The sequence below is a fragment of the Cherax quadricarinatus genome, chromosome 28, assembly GCF_038502225.1.
Source record: "Cherax quadricarinatus isolate ZL_2023a chromosome 28, ASM3850222v1, whole genome shotgun sequence".
Taxonomy (NCBI): Eukaryota; Metazoa; Arthropoda; class Malacostraca; order Decapoda; family Parastacidae; genus Cherax; species Cherax quadricarinatus.
Window position 1 is genome coordinate 5,611,202 of NC_091319.1, and position 24,406 is coordinate 5,635,607.

A 24,406-nucleotide genomic window follows, 5' to 3' on the forward strand; every position below is an offset into this window, starting at 1 on the left:
AAACTTTTGTTTTTCTTTTTGGGCCACCCTGCCTCGGTGGGATATGGCCGGTGCGTTTAAAGAAAGAAAGATACAGTAGAGTATTTAATTTTTTTTTTGCTATTCTTTAACATTATCTGATTTAACAGAAAAATACTCAATCCCATCCCTATATGTCCATTATAATGAGGGTTTACTGTCATTTAGGTGTTTAACTTCACATTACAGAGAAATCAAATCTTACCCTTGAGATGAAGCACTTGCTTACTCATAACCTCAGCTCCTGATTGCTTACGAGCCTCTACTCTCAAGAAATGTGTCTCCATGGATGTGGCCTTTCGAATTATTTTGTCTTCATCACTCAAAACATAAGAAACAGTCACCTGACTATCAATTTGAGCACCCAGAACCTGTGACACAAAGATGTATATTGAACTTCACAGTCATAATGTTTAGTTGTATAGTATCTGTATAATTTAGCCTAGCCATCCAGTACAATATGGTGGTATACATGATTGTTTCCACATTAATTATATAGCAAAATGAAACAGTTTTTGAGGTACCATATAACAGACATTTTACTCAAAATTAAATAGACAAATTAACTGTATAATTAGTGGCTTTCTTTTGTGCCTATTATTTTACTCAAACACCTACTCATGTACGTACATTATTTTAAAGGCTCAAAGAAAAAAAAACATCAATATCAGATGGAATGGCTGTAACGAAGATTTGCAGTGATCACTGAAATATCTTAAAAAGATGTCTACACAAGATTCTACAAAGAATTCTACATGGATGTTTAGAGGAAATGAACCAGGAAAGAGTATTAATTTTATAATGTACAGGTTTCCCTCAACATTCACGTTTTCAACTTTCACGGGCTTCACACATTCGCGAATTCCCAACCGCCAAATTCCCAGCCGCCAAATCATATTTAAGTTTCCCGCCACCTGCGAGTCCCTACTACCCTCCCTCCGAGCCCCACAACTGGCAGCCAGCCCTCCCACCACTCAGTGTGGTGAGTGTTTTGTTTGTTCATTATTTGCTATTAAACTACAGAATAAATAATGTAAACCCATTCATGACTGCATATTGGAATGGCTATTCGGACAGGTATTAGACGGTGACATCATGTGTTTAATCTTGAACACTGCAAAGAATTAAACATTTCTGCTACAGCTAATAATAACAATAGTAATAATAATAATAATAAATATGATATAATTGAAGAAGGAAATTGTACAAAAATACGAGGGAGTGGTTGACACATCGTCAGTGTGACTTTGTTTACGCTGGAGTGAACATTAGTCTCCCTGCTCTTCCAAACATTTCACAATAATTCATTGTGTTTGGTGCTTGTAGATTGAGTGTGACTGGAGTGGTAGAGGCAGTGATTGAGGCAATGGTATTTAATAACATACATGTTAATAATAATACATGTTATTAATAATATGTACTATTATTATTTATAACATATATGTTATTAAATACATACATGTTAATAATAATACATGTTATTAATAATAAATAATAATATAAATTTTAATGAAAATAAGAAAAAATTTTGGAGTGAGTTAAACAAGTTAAGAAAGCCTAGGGAAAGTATGGATTTGTCAGTTAAAAACAGAGTAGGGGAGTTAGTAGATGGGGAGATGGAGGTATTAGGTAGATGGCGAGAATATTTTGAGGAACTTTTAAATGTTAAGGAAGAAACAGAGGCAGTAATTTCATGCACTGGTCAGGGAGGTATACCATCTTTTAGGAGTGAAGAAGAGCAGAATGTAAGTGTGGGGAAGGTACGTGAGGCATTACGTAAAATGAAAGGGGGTAAAGCAGCTGGAACTGATGGGATCATGACAGAAATGTTAAAAGCAGGGGGGGATATAGTGTTGGAGTGGTTGGTACTTTTGTTTAATAAATGTATGAAAGAGGGGAAGGTACCTAGGGATTGGCGGAGAGCATGTATAGTCCCTTTATATGAAGGGAAAGGGGACAAAAGACTGTAAAAATTATAGAGGAATAAGTTTACTGAGTATACCAGGAAAAGTGTACGGTAGGGTTATAATTGAAAGAATTAGAGGTAAGACAGAATGTAGGATTGTGGATGAGCAAGGAGGTTTCAGAGTGGGTAGGGGATGTGTAGATCAAGTGTTTACATTGAAGCATATATGTGAACAGTATTTAGATAAAGGTAGGGAAGTTTTTATTGCATTTATGGATTTAGAAAAGGCATATGATAGAGTGGATAGAGGAGCAATGTGGCAGATGTTGCAAGTATATGGAATAGGTGGTAAGTTATTAAATGCTGTAAAGAGTTTTTATGAGGATAGTGAGGCTCAGGTTAGGGTGTGTAGAAGAGAGGGAGACTACTTCCTGGTAAAAGTAGGTCTTAGACAGGGATGTGTAATGTCACCATGGTTGTTTAATATATTTATAGATGGGGTTGTAAAGGAAGTAAATGCTAGGGTGTTTTTGCAGAGGTGCTCAGAATACAACAGTTTAGAAGCATACACATATAAAGATACACAACATATCCCTCCAAACTGCCAATATCCCAAACCCCTCCTTTAAAGTGCAGGCATTGTACTTCCCATTTCCAGGACTCAAGTCCGACTATATGAAAATAACCGGTTTCCCTGAATCCCTTCACTCCAACAGATCGTCAGGTCCCAAGCACCATTCGTCTCCATTCACTCCTATCTAACACGCTCACGCACGCTTGCTGGAAGTCCAAGCCCCTTGCCCACAAAACCTCCTTTACCCCCTCTCTCCAACCCTTTCGAGGACGACCCCTACCCCGCCTTCCTTCCCCTATAGATTTATATGCTTTCTATGTTATTCTACTTTGATCCATTCTCTCTAAATGACCAAACCACCTCAACAACCCCTCTTCTGCCCTCTGAATAATACTTTTATTAACTCCACACCTTTTCCTAATTTCCACACTCTGAATTTTCTGCATAGTATTTACACCACACATTGCCCTTAAACAGGACATCTCCACTGCCTCCAACCGTCTCCTCGCTGCTGCATTTACCACCCAAGCTTCACACCCATATAAGAGTGTTGGTACTACTATACTTTCATACATTCCCTTCTTTGCCTCCATAGATAATGTTTTTTGACTCCACATATACCTCAACGCACCACTCACCTTTTTTCCCTCATCAATTCCATGATTAACCTCATCCTTCATAAATCCATCCGCCGACACGTCAACTCCCAAGTATCTGAAAACATTCACTTCTTCCATACTCCTCCTCCCCAATTTGATATCCAATTTTTCTTTATCTAAATCATTTGATACCCTCATCACCTTACTCTTTTCTATGTTCACTTTCAACTTTCTACCTTTACACATTCCCAAACTCATCCACTAACCTTTGCAATTTTTCTTTAGAATCTCCCATAAGCACAGTATCATCAGCAAAAAGTAACTGTGTCAATTCCCATTTTGAATTTGATTCCCCAAAATTTAATCCCACCCCTCTCCTGAACACCCTAGCATTTACTTCCTTTACAACCCCATCTATAAATATATTAAACAACGATGGTGACATTACACATCCCTGTCTAAGACCTACTTTTACCGGGAAGTAGTCTCCCTCTCTTCTACACACCCTAACCTGAGCCTCACTATCCTCATAAAAACTCTTTACAGCATTTAATAACTTACCACCTATTCCATATACTTGCAACATCTGCCACATTGCTCCTCTATCCACTCTATCATATGCCTTTTCTAAATCCATAAATGCAATAAAAACTTCCCTACCTTTATCTAAATACTGTTCACATATATGCTTCAATGTAAACACTTGATCTACACATCCCCTACCCACTCTGAAACCTCCTTGCTCATCCGCAATCCTCCATTCTGTCTTACCTCTAATTCTTTCAATTATAACCCTACTGTACACTTTTCCTGGTATACTCAGTAAGCTTATTCCTCTATAATTTTTACAGTCTCTTTTGTCCCCTTTCCCTTTATATAAAGGGACTATACATGCTCTCCGCCAATCCCTAGGTACCTTCCCCTCTTTCATACATTTATTAAACAGAAGTACCAACCACTCCAACACTATATCCCCCCCTGCTTTTAACATTTCTGTCATGATCCCATCAGTTCCAGCTGCTTTACCCCCTTTCATTTTACGTAATGCCTCACGTACCTCCCCCACACTTACATTCTTCTCTTCTTCACTCCTAAAAGATGGTATACCTCCCTGCCCAGTGCATGAAATTACTGCCTCTGTTTCTTCCTTAACATTTAAAAGTTCCTCAAAATATTCTCGCCATCTACCTAATACCTCCATCTCCCCCTCTACTAACTCCCCTACTCTGTTTTTAACTGACAAATCCATATTTTCCCTAGGCTTTCTTAACTTGTTTAACTCACTCCAAATTTTTTTCTTATTTTCATTAAAATTTCTTGACAGTGCCTCTCCCACTCTATCATCTGCTCTCCTTTTGCACTCTCTCACCACTCTCTTTACCTTTCTTTTACTCTCCATATATACAGCATATACAGTATTATTTAAAAAATCCAAAAGTAAATGACAGTACTGTACTTGAAAGTTAAGACACATGTGCAACATCTGGATATCTTTATTGTAGACGTTTTGCCATCCAGTGTCTTTATCAATACAAATTCTAGGACATAATAGAAGACAGTAGAACTATATACAAAAGATGAGGTAATCAGTCCCTCAGCCACTGGATGGCGAAACGTCTACAATACAGATATCCAGATGTTGCACATGTCTTAACTTTCATATTGTCGGTATTTTATACCTTTCTTGCACAGTACTGTACTTGTTTAAGTTGCTAATATCCTAAAAATTGGAATTTATTAAAATAAGTAGATGAGAAATACTGTACTGTAATTTTATGCGAAAGTGCCTACCATACCAACAATAATGGTGCTCATGTTAATTAATGCAATGAAAAGATTCTGGGTTACAAAACTGCATTGTTACAGCTATTAAAACAGTGATTCTAGTGCTCTCACATTAATACCTATTGTTAGGAAAATTATCAGGTAAAATCATTAATTCGCTGCAAAGTTTACGTAGCAGTGTAATGTTTAAATGTCTAGGCATAAGAACTCAAAATTACAGAAGTTATTTTAACACAGTCATGACATGCATCTCTCTCTCTCCACCCTACCTTATTTGTGTGGTTGAAGTAAGCTACTGGTACAACAGTTCTGCAGTTTTTCTTCAACTTTGAGACATGAGTAGAGTCAGCCAACTTGTAGATAACATCACACTTGCCTGAAGCATCAACTTCTGTCTCCTTCACATTTTTTACTTGATGCTGTTAAAGACTTTCAAATGAGCCAATGTGGCAATACAATATATAATCACTTGAAGGAAAATTTAAATGGCAATTTAAAACAAAATAGTGAATATGGTAAGTCTTACATACAGTATATAAAATAGTAATTTAAATAATTATAGCTTATTTTGTACATGCAAAAGGTAGAAAGTTGAAGCAATGTTAATTCAAACAAATACGTACTTCTTTTCAACAAAATTTTATTACAAAAATAATACAACAAAAACTTCAGTTTATTGGACCAATAGGTAAAAGAAGGTGTCCAATAATACTGATTGTCCAGTAATTCTGAGTAATATTATATAGCAAACAACAAAAACTACTCTACTGTATAGTTGCTGTTTGGAGGGAGATCTGAACTGTTGTATCTGTGCACCTCTGGCAAGACATTGATAGTGTGAATGATGATGAAAGTGTTTCTTTTAAGACTGGGTCACCCTACCTCAGTGGGAGATAGTCAATGTGTTAATTTTTCTCACTAGTGTGTGAAATCCATTAAATCAAAGTTTAACTGCACTGTACTGTACTACACATGTAACTTTTCAAAGAACTAGTTGTTTACAAGTACTGTACTGTACTGGTGGTCATGCAAACATCACATACATAACTACCATAAATTATATGAATTATTCATGCAACATGTGAGATGTATAAATTATGCTTAAAGCACAAAAGGGTTCCTTATAATTAAAAATAAAAGCACATAAAAATGGAAACTAAATACTAAAAAAATATATGAATAATCTACCAGTATTATTACTACAGGTATATGATAAACGAGAAGCAGGATTGACTACAAGTCAATAAATTCCATCTTAAGTCATAATAAGATAAATTAAAGGCAAGGCAAAGAGGGGAAAAGAACCATTTAAAACCTACGCAATTACACCGTCGAGAAGACCAGATGATCAAGCAGTTCTCAAATCCTGTATCAGAAGTCTTCTAGACCTTATTTTATGGAAAAAAGAAATATGTACCACTACTTAAACCAATTACACTATTTTTAAGTACTATAACAGTAACTTTCATCTATCTGAAGAGAGAATGATCTTATAATGTGAAATACAGAGACAGGCAACACAAACTTTAGAATCATTGTATGAAGAGAGAAAAATACGGGTGCTAGCTGAGCTTCAAACATTGTTTCCATTATTACAAAGCATTCAGTTTCAAAAGAAAAGAATTTTATATAATCTCATGTTCTAATCATCATTTTTGACTTAGTTAATTAACATCTTATTCTGTTAATATAACTATCATGAGCTTGTTAAAATCTGATTAGAGAGATTCTTCCATTACTATAAGACTGTTAATCTTCTTCTGAACTTATAATTAATTTTAAGGGTTTTATGTTCATTCACTTTCTGACTCAAAATAAATATCTTTGTCATGCCGAATTCAATCATTTTTCCTAAGTGTTACACTGACAATCCTTGACTTTTTCAATGTTTGCCTACAAAAATACATATAACTGAAAATACTATACCTGGAGCAAACTGGAGATGCCTTTCATAACATTGAGAACTGATGATTCACTTCCATCAACATGATAGACTTTCTTAATCTGGCCATTATCCCAATGCAGGAATAGGGGATGTAATTTGTACATCTCCACTTTTGAGGGTTTGTGAAGAAAGCCTTCGGGGGAAGGTCCTTGCCGAGCCTTGACTGAGAGCTTTGGTGTTACCACCTGGAAAGCAAAAATGTGCAAGAATCCTTCAACAAGTAACCCTGTATATTTTTATAAAGAAGTTTTCTCTATATTATAAAATCAGGAACAGTTCAGTGAGTCTTTTGAATTGTGATGTTTGTGCTCTTTTGGCAAGACAGCTATGGAATGAGTGATGGTGAATTTTTACTTTGTTTTTTGGATCACCCTACCTAGGTGGGAGATTGCAACTTGATTGTAAATTATATTGCGTTGTCTTTTAGACTGTATTCTTCTACATCATCTTGTATAGTGATTTTTGTTAGAAATCCTATCAGCTTAGTCAAGGATCTTTTGTATTATTATTACTAGCAATGCAAACATCCTTCAACACTGATATCCTACCAATACATCCTGACCTAAAGAAACTTACATTTACACCCACTGCAAATGATACTTATAATTATCCACAAAAGCTCAAATGATTACAAATATGTGAACTGATCAATGCAATAAGGTAACGGAAATGTGTGGGGTGAATAATATGCTGAGAATTCAAAGTTTGGAGATCAGAAGAAGGTGCAAGGTTACTAAAAGTATTATGCAGAGGGCTGAGGAAGGGTTGTTGAGGTGGTCTGAACAGTTAGAGAGGATGGAGCAAAACAGGATAACTTGGAATGTGTATAAATCTGTAAAGGGGGGACAGAGGTCATCCTAGAAAATGTTGGAGGGAGAGGGTAAATGAGGTTTTGTGTGTGAGGGGGCTTAGGCATCCAACAGGTGTGTGAGAGTATGTTAGATAGGAGTGAGTGGAGGCAATGGTTTTAATGCTTTGAAGTGCCTTTGGAATATGAGCAGGGTAACATTTATAAAGGAATCTAAGGAAAGTAGTTAGCTAGAATTGAGTTCTGGAGGTGGGAAGTACAGTGCTTGCACTCTGAAGAAAGGGTGGGGATATTGCAATTTGAAGGGGCATTTGAGCTGTAATGTCAGAGTGCCTCTGGCAAGACAGTAATACAGTGAGTGATGGTGAAAGTGTATCCTCTTCTTAGGATCATCCCCACTACCTAAGTGGGAGATGGCTGGTGTGTTAAAAAAAATCTTGTACATGTATTATTAATACATGTATCCATTATCACCTGGATCAGTGTGCTTTCAGCACACTGATCCACCCACTGATATCTAAGATTTATATCTAAGATTTATTTTCAGTCTTCTTCTTTCAACAAACCGGTCATATCCCACTGAGGCAGGGTGCCCCAAAAAGAAAAACCGAACGTTTCTCTTTTTAAATTTAGTAATATATAACCAATGTACTAACAGTACATAATTTCCTAATGCTATTCCAGTGACTGAGTGACTAAGTATTAGATACAATATAGTACAGGAATTTTAACTACCACCACTTGATGTACGTTACACATAGATAACATAAAGTTACAGGAAGGAGAACAAAGTGTACATAATTTAGTCTAAATATGTATGTTTTGTTGGAAAATGACATAAATGAATAAAACACCCGACTACCTTGCATTAGTATTAAGAGTAAATAAGATTGTAATAAAGTTAACCACTATTATCTTGTCTAGTTTTAAGTAGTTACTATGTACTAGGATTAGTCTGCCCGAAATGCCCCAGCATGATAGTGGCTTTCTTTGTACGTACTTGGCAAACTAAAATTGTAATTACACGCTGTAACCTGTACAAAGAAATAAAGCTTTATCTTTATCTTATACTGTAATATGGAAATCTCACTGATATAAAGGTAGTAAAGCTGTGCCAAACAAGTTAAAGGCACAGATCACTCATTTTACATCCTGTCTTCCTTAATATTCACAAATGAGTAAATCAATGTATAAATTTGGTGTCCACACAATTTTATGTCTTGAATACATCAAAGCACAGTACCGACAGTACTGCACTACAGTACTGTACTGAACTTCTTATCCAACATCTTTAGGATTTCTTTTTTTTTTACAAAACAGGAGGGCCCCGTTTATACAGCAGGTTAGGTTCTGGGCTACTGCTGTACAGCGAAAATTGCGGTAGAGTGAAACATAGCCTTTTTTTCATTTTCAAATGCATATAAAAGCCTGATAACATGTTTACACTATTATATACTAAGTGAGCAATAGAGCTAGGCCAAAATAATGCTTATACAGTATAAACATTGCTTACCTTAAAATATCTTTGTACTTAGCTTATAGAGAATGGTGAGCATATCTATTGTACAAAGTCTTAATAAATGAAGCATGGGTACGTATAGGTAATTGAAAACCACTGCATTAGCAAAATGCTGTAAAATGGGGCCCTCCCGTATCTTACCTTGGCTAACACAATAAATAACAAACCTGCCCAGTAATATTTCACATGTAGTGCAGTATTCTGTCTTCATTCTCAACAAAAAATTTTTTTTAAGGAATCAACTAAGAATATTCATTACTAAATAATACACTAATACTGTAATTTGTCCATAAAACTTCCCTGTATTTTTTAAAACTGAAATTCTCAGTAAAAATATGTAAAGCACTTACAGTGAGTTGGAGAATTTGCTCATGAGAATTGGTTGGGTGCTGCCAGACTGGTGTGATCTCAGCAGTCAGCTCTACCCTGAAGCCAACATCTTTGGTAGTGGACACAGGTAATGGCTGGGGTTCATTTAATAAAACAGATGTCTCATATCCATACATATACAGGGTCCCCACTTCAAACTGTCGTGTATATGCTGGAAACAGATGATTTGGAAAGTTACCTGCCATACAATAAATGCTAAGAGTAAAGACAAGCCTCAATAAAGTAACCCTATTTTAATTGACTTTTTAACAGCAATTACACAATGTATTATTTCATAACTATACTGTACAGAACATGTACTGTAACTGTAAAAGCTTCTTTTTAACAAGATTGCTGAAAAATTAATGTCTCCACTGATATTTTCCTATAAAACCTTAAAATGTATATGAATGTGATCTATATCTGGCAAGTAATACACACAATTCAACATTATTGAGAATGACAGTATTGTAGTATTTTGTGTACAAGTTAGAATGTTTAATGCATATTTTAGGCCATTTGAATTTTTGAAGAGGTATTTGGCAGACTGAGGACTACAGCAAATACATAAAAAGTGAAATACAGTACTGGTGTCAGACAATAAGAGCAGTTCACTAATTACAGTAGCATTTTGAAGGTTAAAATTAGAGAGAGGGGTACAGTAATGTAATTTGGGAAAAAATCACTGAAGAGAGAGTTGAAGAAGAGTACTGTAGCAGGGAAGAGACAGTGAAGAAAGTACATTATAATATTTCATAGAGCACTAAATGGAAGGAAGAAAAATATTCAGGAAAAAAATATATATTCTGGGGAGGAGGGGAATAAATCCACATAACTTATTCAACTCTGGAGATGGTGTGGATGCTTAAGAAAATGCTAAGATGGAGTGAATGATCTCTAGACAGAACAGGTGATACAGAAGATATAGTTAGGAAAATCAATGAAATATGTGCTGTTTAAACAAGGAAGAGATACATTGAAAGAAAAAAATTAATTTATTCATTTAATGTCAGCTTAGATGAGAAATGACAAAACACTGGCAATGAATGAAGCTGTTCATTAACTCCTGTGTGCAGGTTGAGATACCTGAATGGAAGATGAGAGGAGCTGAATTTTGCTTAATACTGTATATTCCACACACACACACACACACACACACACACACACACACACACACACACACACACACACACACTGAAGTAGCAGGAGGATTTAAACAAACTCTATTCTTGGTCAGAAAGGTGGCAGATGCAGTTCAATGTAGATAAATGCAAGGTTCTGAAGCTTGGAAGTTCCCATAACCCTAGTACTTATAAGTTAAATGATGTAGAACTTAGCCATACAGATTGCGAAAAGGACTTGGGGGTTATGGTGAGCAGCAACCTTAAACCAAGACAGCAATGCCTAAGCGTACGTAATAAGGCAAATAGATTACTGGGATTTATATCAAGAAGTGTAAGCAACAGAAGTCCAGAGGTCATACTGCAGCTTTATACATCATTAGTAAGGCCTCACCTAGATTATGCAGCTCAGTTCTGGTCTCCATATTACAAAATGGACATAAATTCGTTAGAAAACATTCAGTATAGGATGACTAAATTAATACATAGCATTAGAAATCTTCCTTATGAAGAAAGATTGAAGACTCTTAAGTTACATTCACTTGTTAGACGAAGAATGAGGGGAGACCTGATCGAAGTGTATAAGTGGAAGATAGGTATTAATAAAGGGGATATTAATAAGGTCTTGAGGATGTCTCTCCAAGAGAGAACCCGCAGTAATGGATTTAAATTAGATAAGTTTAGATTTAGAAAGGACATAGGAAAGTATTGGTTTGGAAATAGGGTAGTTGATGAGTGGAACAGTCTACCTAGTTGGGTTATTGAGGCTGGGACTTTGGGTAGTTTCAAATCTAGGTTGGATAAGTACATGAGTGGGAGGGGTTGGATTTGAGTGGGACTTTCACATCAGAGCTTATTTCTTGGGTGGCATTGAAAATTGGGTTGGGCAAATGTTTTGTTAGTGGGATGAATTGTAAAGGACCTGCCTAGTATGGGCCAGCAGGCCTCCTGCAGTGTTCCTCCTTTCTTATGTTCAATAACTAAGACATTAAAATGAATGGAAAAGCTTGTCAGGCATGTAAAGAATAGATGGGAAACCAAGACAAATAAAACTATACATGTAGTTTTTGTTAAAAAGAAATGCAGAAAATACCCCCCAACAATACAGAAAAATCTAAAGAAATCTGAAGAACCTACTGGTGCCCCGCAGAGTCATTCTGCTGTGTTAGAGTCCAAAAACTTAATTAACCCTTTCAGGGTCCCCAGGCCCTCTCCCAGACTTATTCTCAGGGTCACCCAAATTTAAAAAAAAAAATATATATATATATATTTTCTTACGAAAAGATAGAGAATCTTTTCCCGATCATAATGACACCAAAAGTATAACATTTGATGGAAAACTTACGGAATTATGCTCTCACGAAGTTAGCGGTCTCGACGATGTTTACGCATTGGCGATTTTGCCCACTTTGAGCCCTATTTTCGGCCAATTCCAGTGTACTAGTCGACAAAAATCATAACTATTTCGCTAGAACTTCATTTTTTCTATCGAATGAGTACAAGAAACCACCCATTTACCGATTTCAACTATCCAATACAGTGGTCAGAATTTAGCAATTTCACACAAATTTCAAAAGATGCTAATTTCCAAATAGGGTACAGAATAAACAAGAAAGACATTCCTGGCACTAAAATAACATTTCCTCTGTTCATTTGTCACGTCCCCACGCCCCTCTTACATTCTTTTGCTTTCCACTTAGAATTTTTATTCTCACAAAAAATAGAAGATTTACTGTTATGCAGACTACTGAATTAGTGTATAAATAATATCGGCGCACTTGTGAAAGAATATCAGACTCACCAGTTGACGTGTATTGGACGCTTAGCATGATTTGTTTACTTTTGAACTTTTGGTAAAAATCGAACATTTCTGCTACTTTGAGCTCAATTTCAAGGTACTTTTCATTGTAAAACCAGTCAAAATCATCTCAATTTCTGTAATATGTCTTCCATTCTATAAAATGAGACCAGGAAAACTAGAATACAACAATAAATACCACATGAAAATACAGTGCAAAGTCGCGGTTTTAATCCAAAAACACGGTCAAAGTTTTTTTTTTCCCCCATTACGCACTGTGTGCTGCAGGATTTTTTTATACTGCACACACTGACCACATAGACCCATTCTTTCATATGTAGGCCTACCAGCTTTCTCTCACTAGATTTGAGGGCGCTAGAATTTAGGCGTACTAGTACGTCAAAAACCCTGGTGCGTAAGCCGTACTAGTACGGCCGAAACCGTGAAAGGGTTAATAAAAGCAATTTCTGTTCATTTCATGATAATGATTCCACAGACCAATTCCAGAAGCCAATTATTGTCAGGAAAAACAAGTAAATTAAAATAATTTGAGTGAATTTTCTTACAGCACAAAAAAAAAAAAAAAAAAAAAAAAAAAAAAAAAAGCATTGCTAGCAAAACAGCATCAGTCAGATAAATAAAACCGTATGATAACCAGCCAACAGATTTTGTTATCACTGCAATTGATTTTGGGGTTTAACAAAATTAGTACTGCATCATGTGGCTAAATATACAGTATAATATCAGTGCCCCAAATATTGATGGTCATTATAAAATTATAATGGTGGTCATTACAATATTAAGAAGACTATATCATGCTACTATCTGCACTATTCTGAAAGTTTGATCATACCATTAGTTATACCTTCTGAAAACAGTTGTATCAATACACAGTACTGCACATGTTTAACTAATACATGCATGATGTACATTTATAATCACAAGGTGGACACATTAAAATATTCAATGCTGTTGAAGTTAATTTTGGTGTTTAGGTGGTTTGGCTTTCCTTGGTACTGTACTTAGATTAAACAGGGCCTAAGTCACATTAAAAAACAGGACTGCTTTAAAATCTATCATACTGTACAAATTTTATTTACACTGTGAACTTCAAAATTAATAATTTTATCATAACAAAATTATAAATTGGATGACATTTTGGGCTGTTCTGACCCATTATCAATAATGATAGTCAAGAATGGACTGAAACATCTTCCAGTTTGTATTTTCAATCTGTGAGCTAGTTATGAAATATTCTAGCCACTGTATTGTGACTTATTATTCATATACATTATTATACCGTAATTATTATGGACTGTCACCCCATGCTGGCAGTTTGATCATGCTACTACACCTCTTGATCATTTTAACATCACAAGAGTATAACTATTTTGTTATACAATTACAACCACGTAGATAGACTTAAGCCAAAACCATACCTGGTAAAACAAGCACTGTCAATAGTCATTTAATAAATTAGTGTGTAAAAACTAGAACATCTAGTGAGTGGCTAGCAAAATTAGGCAATTTTATGTCGATGATAGTGTGTCACTGAAGTCACTCCCACAGCCATTAAGTAAAATTACTTTCCCACAACCACCTTACAATTAACTTAAAGGTCAGATACCATCACCAATGCCATTTCCTTTGTCAGCACCATCTGCGTTTCCTACAAGGTGCAGCGAAGACCCACCTGGGTAAGAAGAGAGGAGCACGAAGGCATGGGCTGGTGCCAGGGCACACTGGAGAGCACCCCACATCAGCCAGGTGAGGCCACCCATGCCCACAGTGAGAGCGGCAGTGACCCCACAGCGCAGCATCAGCACCAGGGTGGTCAGCACGCCCAGCAGCATGCTCATGCCCACTCACTCCACACATTTCAATGCACAGCTGGCCATCTTCCTCAGTTGCTCCTGGCTCATCCACGGTCTCAAACATCCATAGTGTTGGCAGAACTAGGCAGCATTTATCAGACAAGAGGCTTGAGCCTTCATAAGAACTTGTGCTGAATGACACAGGTTTGTGATGTCGCAAACTATATAATACGTATTCAGTTTTTAAAGTGTTAACTAAACGCAAAACTGATCAATCCACTACTATGGCCCAAGTGTTTCTTTCTAAAGATATGCAGAGGTTATCTGGCCATTGTCACTGCTTTATGAGGAATGCTTTTTTCACTTTAAAATCTCTGCACCTTCAACAAAAAATTTTCATATAAGAATTCACTCACCATATTATTAACTTTCATATACAATGGATATCACTATATATCAGTATTTGATCTCCTTGCTGTAAGCAATGACAAGCACTATACTATATTGATTATAATCTATGCCTTAATGACCCTTGTGTTCAATTAGCCTTAAACCTGACAATCTTGACAGCAATTGGATAACACAAGTCATTCCAGCCACACAAGTCTGTGGAAGGCACGAGTTGTTGAAGCAAGAAAGAGGCATGTACTGTATTGACATCCAGTGAGAAAAAGGAGGTTAAGGAGTGCAGTTCCTCCTCCTTCCTGGATCAGGACTGTGTTAAAGAAAGACAACCATACTGATGACTTCCCCATCACATTGCATCTCCTTGAATCCCTTTAGTCCACCTGGAAGCCCCTGTTTCCCTTTGAAAACTGATGCTCCCTTCCCTTCTGGAAATCCTTGACACCCCTGGAAGCTCTTGCTTCCCCTACTTGGTAAGACATCAGTGATGACCATGCCGGGATGTTCAGGAAAGCGACGTTTCAGCTGCTGAGTGATTCAAGGAAAGTATTTTCATATCCCATAATCCCAGTCACTTTGGTGGTAATGATAGAAAACCAAAACTCTGTCACTGTGGTTGTATACAAGCCACCTGATTCAACTTCCTAACAATTCAAGGAACAGTTTTTGAAAATTGACTAATATATGGAAAAATCTCCCAACCCCAGCCCTAAATATTTTGTTGCTGGGTGATTTCAACCTAAGACACCTAAAATGGAGAAATGTGACAAATAATGTTTTAGTAGGCAGCTTAGATTAAAATACACACACACACAAGTTATTAAATCTCTGAAACAAATTCATCTTACGCCAGTAAATAGTGAAGCCAACGTGACTAAAAATTACACATGACCTAATCTTCACTAATAACGATGGTCTGGTACGAAATATAATAGTATCAAAGACAATACACTCAGACTACAACATAGTAGAAGTACAGACACATGTGAAAGGCTCCTGACCAGCAAAATGAGATCAATTATGAGATGTAAGCCACAGTAATGTGTCTTCCTTTGCTGACGATACGAGAATTTGCATGACAGTGTAATCCACTGAGGACACTGCAAATCTTCAAGCGGACATTAACCAAGTTTTTAAATGAGTGTCAGAAAACAATGTGAAGTTCAATGAAGACAAATTTCAATTACTCCGATATGGAAAACTTGAGGAAATAAAAACTAGATCGGAGTATAAAATAAATTCCAACCACATAATAGAGCGAGAAAACTAATGCGAAGGACCTGGGAGTGATAATGTCAGAGAATTTCACCATCAAGGTTCACAACAATGTAGCTACTAGGAAAATGATAGGATGGATAATGAGAACTTTCAAAACTAGGGATGCCAAGTGAATGATGATTCTCTTCAAATCGTTTGCTCTATCTAGGCTGGAATACTGCTGTACACTAACAGTCCCCTTTCAAGGCAGGCAAAAACTGCAGACCTGAAGAATACATGGAGAATTTTCACTGCACGTATAAGCACCACAAAGCACCTAAACTACTGGGAACGGTTGAAGTCCCTTGACCTGTACTCCTTGGAATGCAGGCAAACAAAGATACATGATAATATACGCTTGGATAATCCTAGAGGGACTAGTCCCAAATATGCACACAGAAATCAGTCCCTACGAAAACATTTCCCCCAATGTAAAGAGAACAAAATAAGTGTCAGGGGCCTAAGACTGTTCATCTGCCTCCCAGCACACATAAGGGGGATTACCAACAGACCCCTGGCTGTCTTCAAGAGGGAGCTGGACGTATGAACCACAGCCCGGCTGTGGTTCATAAGTTGGACTTTGTGCGGCCAGCAGTAACAGCCTGGTTGATCAGGCCCTGATCTACCGGGAGGCCTAGTCGTGGACCGGGCCGCGGGGGCGTTGATCCCCAGAATACCCTCCAGGTAGGTATGGGGATACCAAGAATAGAAATGAAAAGGCTATTAAAAAAAATAATTTTTTAAAGCCTTACAACATAATAGCACAAAGATTTAAACGAATTTATCTTTTTCCATGAATCAAAGATATAAAAATACCGTTATGGCCACTTTTCAGTGCGTGGGGTGACGAGAAGAGCAGTGTTGCACGTGTGTGGGGCCGGCCGTTCACCTGCACGCGTCACCCCCACACACACAAGCCTCAAGATTTCCTCCTCGCTCCATATACTAACTTACCCACCCATACGAATGTTTCTCTCCCCCCCCCCGATGCCGTCTACGAATATGCCCCCAACTCCCGCCATCCATGAATATGCACCCCTCCAATCACCTACGAAAATGCACCCCTCCCTTCACCTACGAATATGCCCCCAACTCCAACCGTCCATGAATATGCACCCCTACCACCACCTACGAATATGGTCCAACTCCGCCATCCACGAATATACCCTATTCCTGCCGCCATCCACGAATATGCTCTCCCCCCTGCCGCCATCCACGAATATGCTCTCCCCCCTGCCGCCATCCACGAATATGCTCTCCCCCCTGCCGCCATTCACGAATATGCTCTCCCCCCTGCCGCCATCCACGAATACGCCCCTTTCCCTGCCGCCATCCATGAATATGCCCTTTTCCCTGCCGCCATCCATGAATATGCCCTTTTCCCTGCCGCCATCCATGAATATGCCTTTTTCTCTGCCGCCATCCATGAATATGCCTTTTTCCCTGCTGCCATCCACGAATGTGCCCTCCCCCCCATCCACCAATATACCCTTCACCTCCCTCATCCACGAATATGCCCTGTCCCCTGCCGCCATCCACAAATATGCCCTCCCCCCTGCTGCCATCCACGAATATGCCCTCCCTCCCTGCCGCCATCCACGAATATGCCCTCCCCCTGCCGCCATCCACGAATATGCCCTCCCCTCTGCTGCCATCCACGAATATGCCCTCCCCTCTGCTGCCATCCACGAATATGCCCTCCCCTCTGCTGCCATCCACGAATATGCCCTCCCCTCTGCCACCATCCATGAATATGCCCTCCCCCCCTGTCGCCATCCATGAATATGCCCTCCCCCCTGCCGCCATCCATGAATATGCCCTCACCCCCTGCCGCCATCCATGAATATGCCCTTGCTCCCCTGCCGCCATCCGTGAATATGGCATTTTCCCTGCCGCCATCCATGAATACGTCCTTTTCTCTGCCGCCATCCATGAATATGACCTCCCCTCTGCCGTCATCCACGAATATGCCCTCCCCCCTGCCATCTACGAATATGCGCCCCCTGCCCAATTCCCGTGAGAGCATATATCCACTCACGTGGATTGCAGTATATTGCGGTGGGGTGAACATGCGATATCCTCAAACAATAACGTTAAACTTCCACTTTCTAAGTACCTATTTGAGTTACCGGAAAGTTAGCTCTAGTTCTCGTTCCCGCCTTTTATTTTCCACCCACTGGAATATTTACTTTTTTTTTGGACGCAGTGTATGAAGTCTGCCACCGCTGACACATTGTTCAGTTTATTCCACTACTACCATTCGTACATAAGACCATCAGAATAAAGGATCTCCATGTAATCCCATGTACACCGTTATTATTGCAATCAAAGGCGGCGCCAAGGCTGATCTTGAAGCCTTATAGTTTTCATCAGCTCTCCTCCCCCAAATATAATAATAATAATAATAATAATAATAATAATAATAATAATAATAATAATAATAAAACTTCAATGAAAATCTTATAGTGAACCAAAATCTACCTTACGTACAATAAAAAAAAAGAAATGCAAGCGAACGGATTTAACAATAAAACCAGAATACTGTTTAAACGCCCCCGCGGCCCGGTCCCAGGCCAGGCCTGATTTAAGAACCCATCGGTTACAGAGGTATACCTCCCTTTCAGACTTCTACGTGACATTTTTATGTGGTGGCGTGGAAGGAGAGGTAGTAGGGGAATATGGAGTTGAGGACTGGGGTAGTGGTGGGGATTCAGATATAGAGTGGTTTGTGGAGGAGAGAGATGAGTGTTGTGAAGCTGAGGAAGTGCCTTGGTGAGATGATTGGGCAGCAGGAATGATAGTGGTGAGGGCATTTACTCTGGGTGATTGATGTTGGGGTAGTGGGTAGGTGGGTGTGTCTGGGCGGGAGTGGGTGAATGTGAGGGGTAGGTTGATGGGACTGAGCGGCAGGGTGAATGGGTCTGGGCGTTAAGGAGAGCTGGGAGGGCGGGAGCGGGAAAGCAATAGGTATGAGGGCGGAGTGGAAGCGAAATGGGTGTGAGGGCTGGAGTGGGAGCAAAGTGAGTATGAGGGAGGGGGGGGGACTGAATGTGACCAAGGGTAGAACTGAGATGAAAATTTAGTTACAAAACACTGGAACAGTTTGGTTATTTGGTGTTTCAAACATTTTCAGTTTCTAACATTATCAAATTGCTACTGTCGTGACTAATTCCTCAGAATCACACAGCAAATAAAACTACTCAAAGTCTATATTTCACATTCAGCAAACCATATACACAATTCACTATCATGGACGAAAACTGCCTGCAAATTTAGAGGGAAAATATCTCCCACAATTTACACCAAAAGAAATGCTGAGTTTTTAAGCAGTAACCTGTGGGAAGAGTGGCATCCCTCCCAGACAAGAAACCACCACCCCTAGGAACAAGCCACTCAAGACTACTCACCGTGTTAAAGAGAATCAGCATCGTTGAGGAAGGAAGGGGGAGGGGGCTGATGATAGGTGGTAGCGAGGACAGGTGAAAATGAGGATAAGTGGGAATGAAAATAGGCGGAAACGAGGACAGGTGCGACTTATCGCTAGAGTGAGTGAGACTGCCGGAAAGTGGGAAGGACCGAGTGAAAGGACGAGTGTTAACGGAGGTTCAACAAGAATCCCTTTCAGTGATGCGACAGTCCAGCTGTTCCTTTAGAAAGCTCGCTCTACATTTGCATCATGAAAGAATAGCAAAGAGCTGTGCAAGCTTTAGTAGTTCTGAGTAACGCTAAATATTTTTGCACATTTCAAAATATCTGGACTATTTCGGGCGTGCTTGCAATTTACTGAACTGATGAAAACATGTTACACTATCAACTGGCGACACCTTCTTTATCATCTATTTGACATCATCCACTTCACCAAATATTCTATGTACTATGCAGTCAATACTTCTGCTCATATTGTTATATTCTTCATCAAGTTCTCAAGTCTTTTAATTGTCAGCGACATGAAGTGGTATTGCATTTTAATTATGACAACGTTCAATAAATATTTATATATAATGTGCCAGCCGGATCATAGCATATTCTCTGAATCTCCTGGCTAACCCCGGTTTATTTATCGACTGATCTAGCTTCCGAAGACTGCTGTTTGAACCGATAGCTACTTTCATCCTTTTCCCCTCCCTGTGGCCTATTCGCTCACACACACACACACACACACACACACACACACACACACACACACACACACACACACACACACACACACACACACACACACACACCTCACTCAAGTAAAAGGATCTAGGAGTGTGTATAATACCGAGAACATCTCATGAGGCGCACATTAACCAAACAACTGCTGCAGCATATGGGCGACTGACGAACCTAAGAATAGCATTCCGGTATCTCAGTAAGGAGTCGTTCCGGACCCTGTACACCGTGTACGTCAGGCCCATATTGGAGTATGTAGCTCCAGTTTGGAATCCACACCTGGCCAAGCACGTCAGGAAACTAGAGAAAGCGCAAAGGTTTGCAGATAGACTAGTCCCGGAGCTAGGGGGCATGTCGTACGAGGAGAGGTTAAGGGAACTCGACCTGCCAACACTGGAGGACAGGGGGAACATGATAACGACATGTAAAATACTGAGTGGAATCGACAAGGTGGACAGAGACAGGATGTTCCAGAGATGAGACACAGCAACAAGGGGTCACAATTGGAAGTTAAAAGACTCCGATGAGCCACAGGGATGTTACGAAGTATTTCTTCAGTCACAGAGTTGTCAGGAAGTGGAATAGTCTGGGAAGTGATGTAGTGGGGGCAGGATCCATACATAGCTTTAAGAAGAGGTATGATAAAGCTCATGGAGCAGGAAGTGACCTAGTAGCGACCAGTGAAGAGGCTTGGCCAGGAACTGTGACTCGACCCCTGCAACCACAACTAGGCGAGTACACACGTACGTACGTGTTTATCAGGATACATGAAAAAAAATCCAAGGTATTAACTTTCTGATGTACCACCGAGGAGTAATTTTCTAAGCAACTTTCCCAAAGAAACATTATTACTGCCCTGACCGACCAATGCCCGACCGACATTCAGGTGATTTAATTTTTTCACTTACGTTCCGTTAAGGAAATAAAAATGAATCACCAGAGGATAGATCCTCCTCCCCTCCCTAATGAAAATAATGAAATACAGATAGGCAAATTTCGTATATGCATTTTTAGTTTGCATCAAAAACACAGCAACCTAGTCTTTCTAAAATTTAATATACAATAATCTATATAATTTACATAAACTATTAGAGAATTTTAATAACTATAACTCTTTCTGTCCTTGAGATAATGGTGAAAGGAAGGGGAGCGAATCTTTAGGTATAACTAGAGCAAATGTATATAATATCGACCAGAAGGTGCAGAAGATGTGCAACACGTAAGTATCTTGAAGGCTGAGGATAATTAGTTCGTCAGGAAAAAACGAAAAAAAAAATCTAAGCCTTTCACTGGCTCACAAGTCAACCCCGTTATAAATTAAATGTTAATGTCATGTGTTTCAAGCTACACAAACAATGAAAACTAAAGATACGGGGCGCTAACATTACACTAAACACTTTGAGTTCTGTTTGTGACTTGAAAAAGCCCACTGTGTGGGCGAAACGTAGTCAATAAAGGATCACATTATACTGCATGTGTTTATATTTCCATCTACGTTTGAATCAATTATCCTACCTATCTTTGTGTCATCGGCGAATTTGCTCATATCACTAGTAATTCCCTCATCAAGATCATCGATATATATTATAAACAACAACGGGCCCAAGACTGATCCCTGTGGAACGCCACTTGTTACAGATCCCCACTCGGATTTAACCCCATTTATGGACACTCTCTGCTTCCTGTCAGTGAGCCATGACTCGATCCACGAGAGCACTTTTCCCCCAATGCCATGAGCTGCCACTTTCTTTAACAGTCTATGGTGCGGAACTCTATCAAAAGCCTTACTAAAATCTAAGTAAATAATATCAAATTCTTTATCGTGGTCAACAGCCTCAAAAGCTTTACTGAAGAAAGTTAATAAATTAGTTAGACAAGACCGGCCTCTTGTGAATCCATGCTGAGTATCATTAATCAAGCTATGCTTATCGAGATGGCTTCTTATAATCTCAGCTATAACTGACTCTAGTAATTTGCCTACAATTGAGGTCAGGCTTATTGGGCGGTAATTTGACGGTAACGACTTGTCCCCTGTTTTAAAAATAGGAATTACATTAGCCATCTTCCACATATCAGACACTACACCTGTTTGAAGAGATAAATTAAAAATATTAGTTAATGGTTCACAGAGTTCCATTTTGCATTCCTTAAGAACCCTTGAAAAAACCTCATCAGGACCCGGCGACTTATTTTGCTTCAGTCTGTTTATCTGCTTCACAACCATTTCACTAGTGACTGTGATGTTACATAATTTATCTTCTTCTAGCCCACTATAAAAATTAATTACTGGAATATTGTTAGTGTCTTCCTGTGTAAAAACTGAGAGAAATAATTATTAAAAATCGAGCACATTTCATTCTCTTTGTCAGTAAGGTGCCCATAGTTATTTTTAAGGGGACCTATCTTATCTCTAACTTTTGTTCTATAGACCTGGAAAAAACTTTTTGGGTTAGTTTTAGAATCCCTAGCAACTTTAATTTCATAGTCCCTTTTAGCTTTTCTTATCCCCTTTTTAATGTCCCTCTTAATGTCAATATACTGATTCATAAGATGACCCTCACCTCTTTTGATACGCCTATAAATTCCTTTCTTATGCCCTAGTAGATATTTGAGCCGACCCTCACCTCTTTTGATACGCCTATAAATTCCTTTCTTATGCCCTAGTAGATATTTGAGCCTATTATTCATCCATTTTGGGTCATTTCTATTTGATCTAATTTCTTTATATGGGATAAACGTTCTTTGAGCAGCATGTATAGTGTTCAGAAAACTGTCATATTGATAGCTCACTTCGTTACCCCAGTCAACAGATGATAAGTGTTCTCTAAGCCCATCGTAATCTGCTAAGCGAAAATCTGGGACTGTTACTGAGTTATCGCTACTATCGTACTTCCATTCAATGCTAAATGTAATTGATTTGTGGTCGCTAGCACCCAGTTCCTCTGAAATTTCTAAATTATTAACAAGGGATTCATTGTTTGCCATAACTAAGTCAAGCAGGTTATTTCCCCTTGTAGGTTCTGTCACAAACTGCTTCAAAAAACAATCCTGAACTACTTCTAAGAAGTCGTATGATTCTAAATTCCCAGTCAAGAAATTCCAATCAATATGACTAAAGTTAAAGTCTCCTAGAATTACTACATTATCGTGCCTTGTGACCTTAACAATTTCCTCCCATAGTAGTCTCCCTTGGTCCTTATCTAAGTTTGGGGGACGGTATATCACTCCTAAAATCAGTTTTTCATGCCCCTCTGAAAATTCTATCCAAACAGACTCTGTATGTGTTACTTCAGACTTAATACCCATTTTTATGCAACAGTTCAAGCGATCTCGGACATACAATGCCACCCCACCCCCCTTCCCGATACTTCTATCTACTTGGAACAATTTAAAACCCTGAATATGACATTCCGCAGGCATGTCCCGACTTTTTGAATTAAACCACGTCTCAGTTAAGGCAAATACATCAATGTTACCTGCACTAGCAACTAATCTCAACTCGTCCATCTTATTCCTAGCACTACGGCAATTAGCATAATAAACATTGAAAGACTCTCCTTTCTCTTTACCCTTCCTGCTCATTTCTGTTTTTCTACTAAACCTATTACTGTCCTTATCACCCAAAGTCCCTGGCTTTTCAATATCTACCTTGTTCTGCTTATTACTAGTTCCCCTAGAACTCGTAATATTACTACACTGGGACTTCACTGTTTTCCTGCCAAAACCCATACCACTAACTATTCCTAGTTTAAAGTCCTAACTGCTCCCTCCACTGAAGTTGCCAGTGCTACCACCCCAGACCTAGATAAGTGAACCCCATCCCTGGCATACATGTCATTTCTGCCATAGAAGAGGTCCCAGTTGTCAATGAATGTTACCGCATTTTCCTTACAGTATTTGTCCAGCCAGCAATTGACACCAATTGCCCTGGACAACCATTCATTTCCAACTCCTCTCCTTGGCAAAATACCACATATGACAGGGTTCCCACCCTTACTCCTAATTATTTCTATTGCTGACCTATACCTGCTAATCAGGTCTTCACTCCTACGTCTGCCAACATCGTTGCCTCCAGCACTGAGACAGATAATAGGATTGCTCCCATTACCTCTCATGATGTCATCCAGACGGCTAACAATATCCTCCATCCCAGCCCCAGGAAAGCAAACTCTGTCTCCTACTCCTGTCCTTCAAGCAGAACGCTCTATCCATATACCTAACTTGGCTATCCCCAACAACAACAATATTCTTACCTTCCTTGGTGTCGTTCGTCGTGATGTTCCCAGTAGTCGACTCACATTCGTCGGGTAGCACTGAGAATGTATTAGATGTT

The 24,406-nt window shown here is 38.9% G+C and overlaps 1 protein-coding gene across 3 annotated transcripts in view; it reads right to left on the reverse strand.

Annotated features, from left to right (window-relative positions):
- The window catches only part of Mtp (microsomal triacylglycerol transfer protein), a 95,703-nt gene that overhangs the window by 32,816 nt on the left and 38,481 nt on the right, over positions 1 to 24,406 (reverse strand). For 2 of the 3 annotated variants that reach the window (XM_070089345.1, XM_070089346.1), the window contains 4 exons: positions 9,505 to 9,695; positions 6,809 to 7,012; positions 5,152 to 5,301; positions 224 to 389 (listed from right to left, as the gene is read on the reverse strand). In XM_070089345.1, coding sequence (XP_069945446.1) covers positions 224 to 389; positions 5,152 to 5,301; positions 6,809 to 7,012; positions 9,505 to 9,695 — 711 coding nt within the window. Of the gene's footprint in view, positions 1 to 223; positions 390 to 5,151; positions 5,302 to 6,808; positions 7,013 to 9,504; positions 9,696 to 14,135; positions 14,637 to 24,406 lie in introns of all 3 variants that reach the window. The other variant, XM_070089344.1, reaches the window with a different exon arrangement.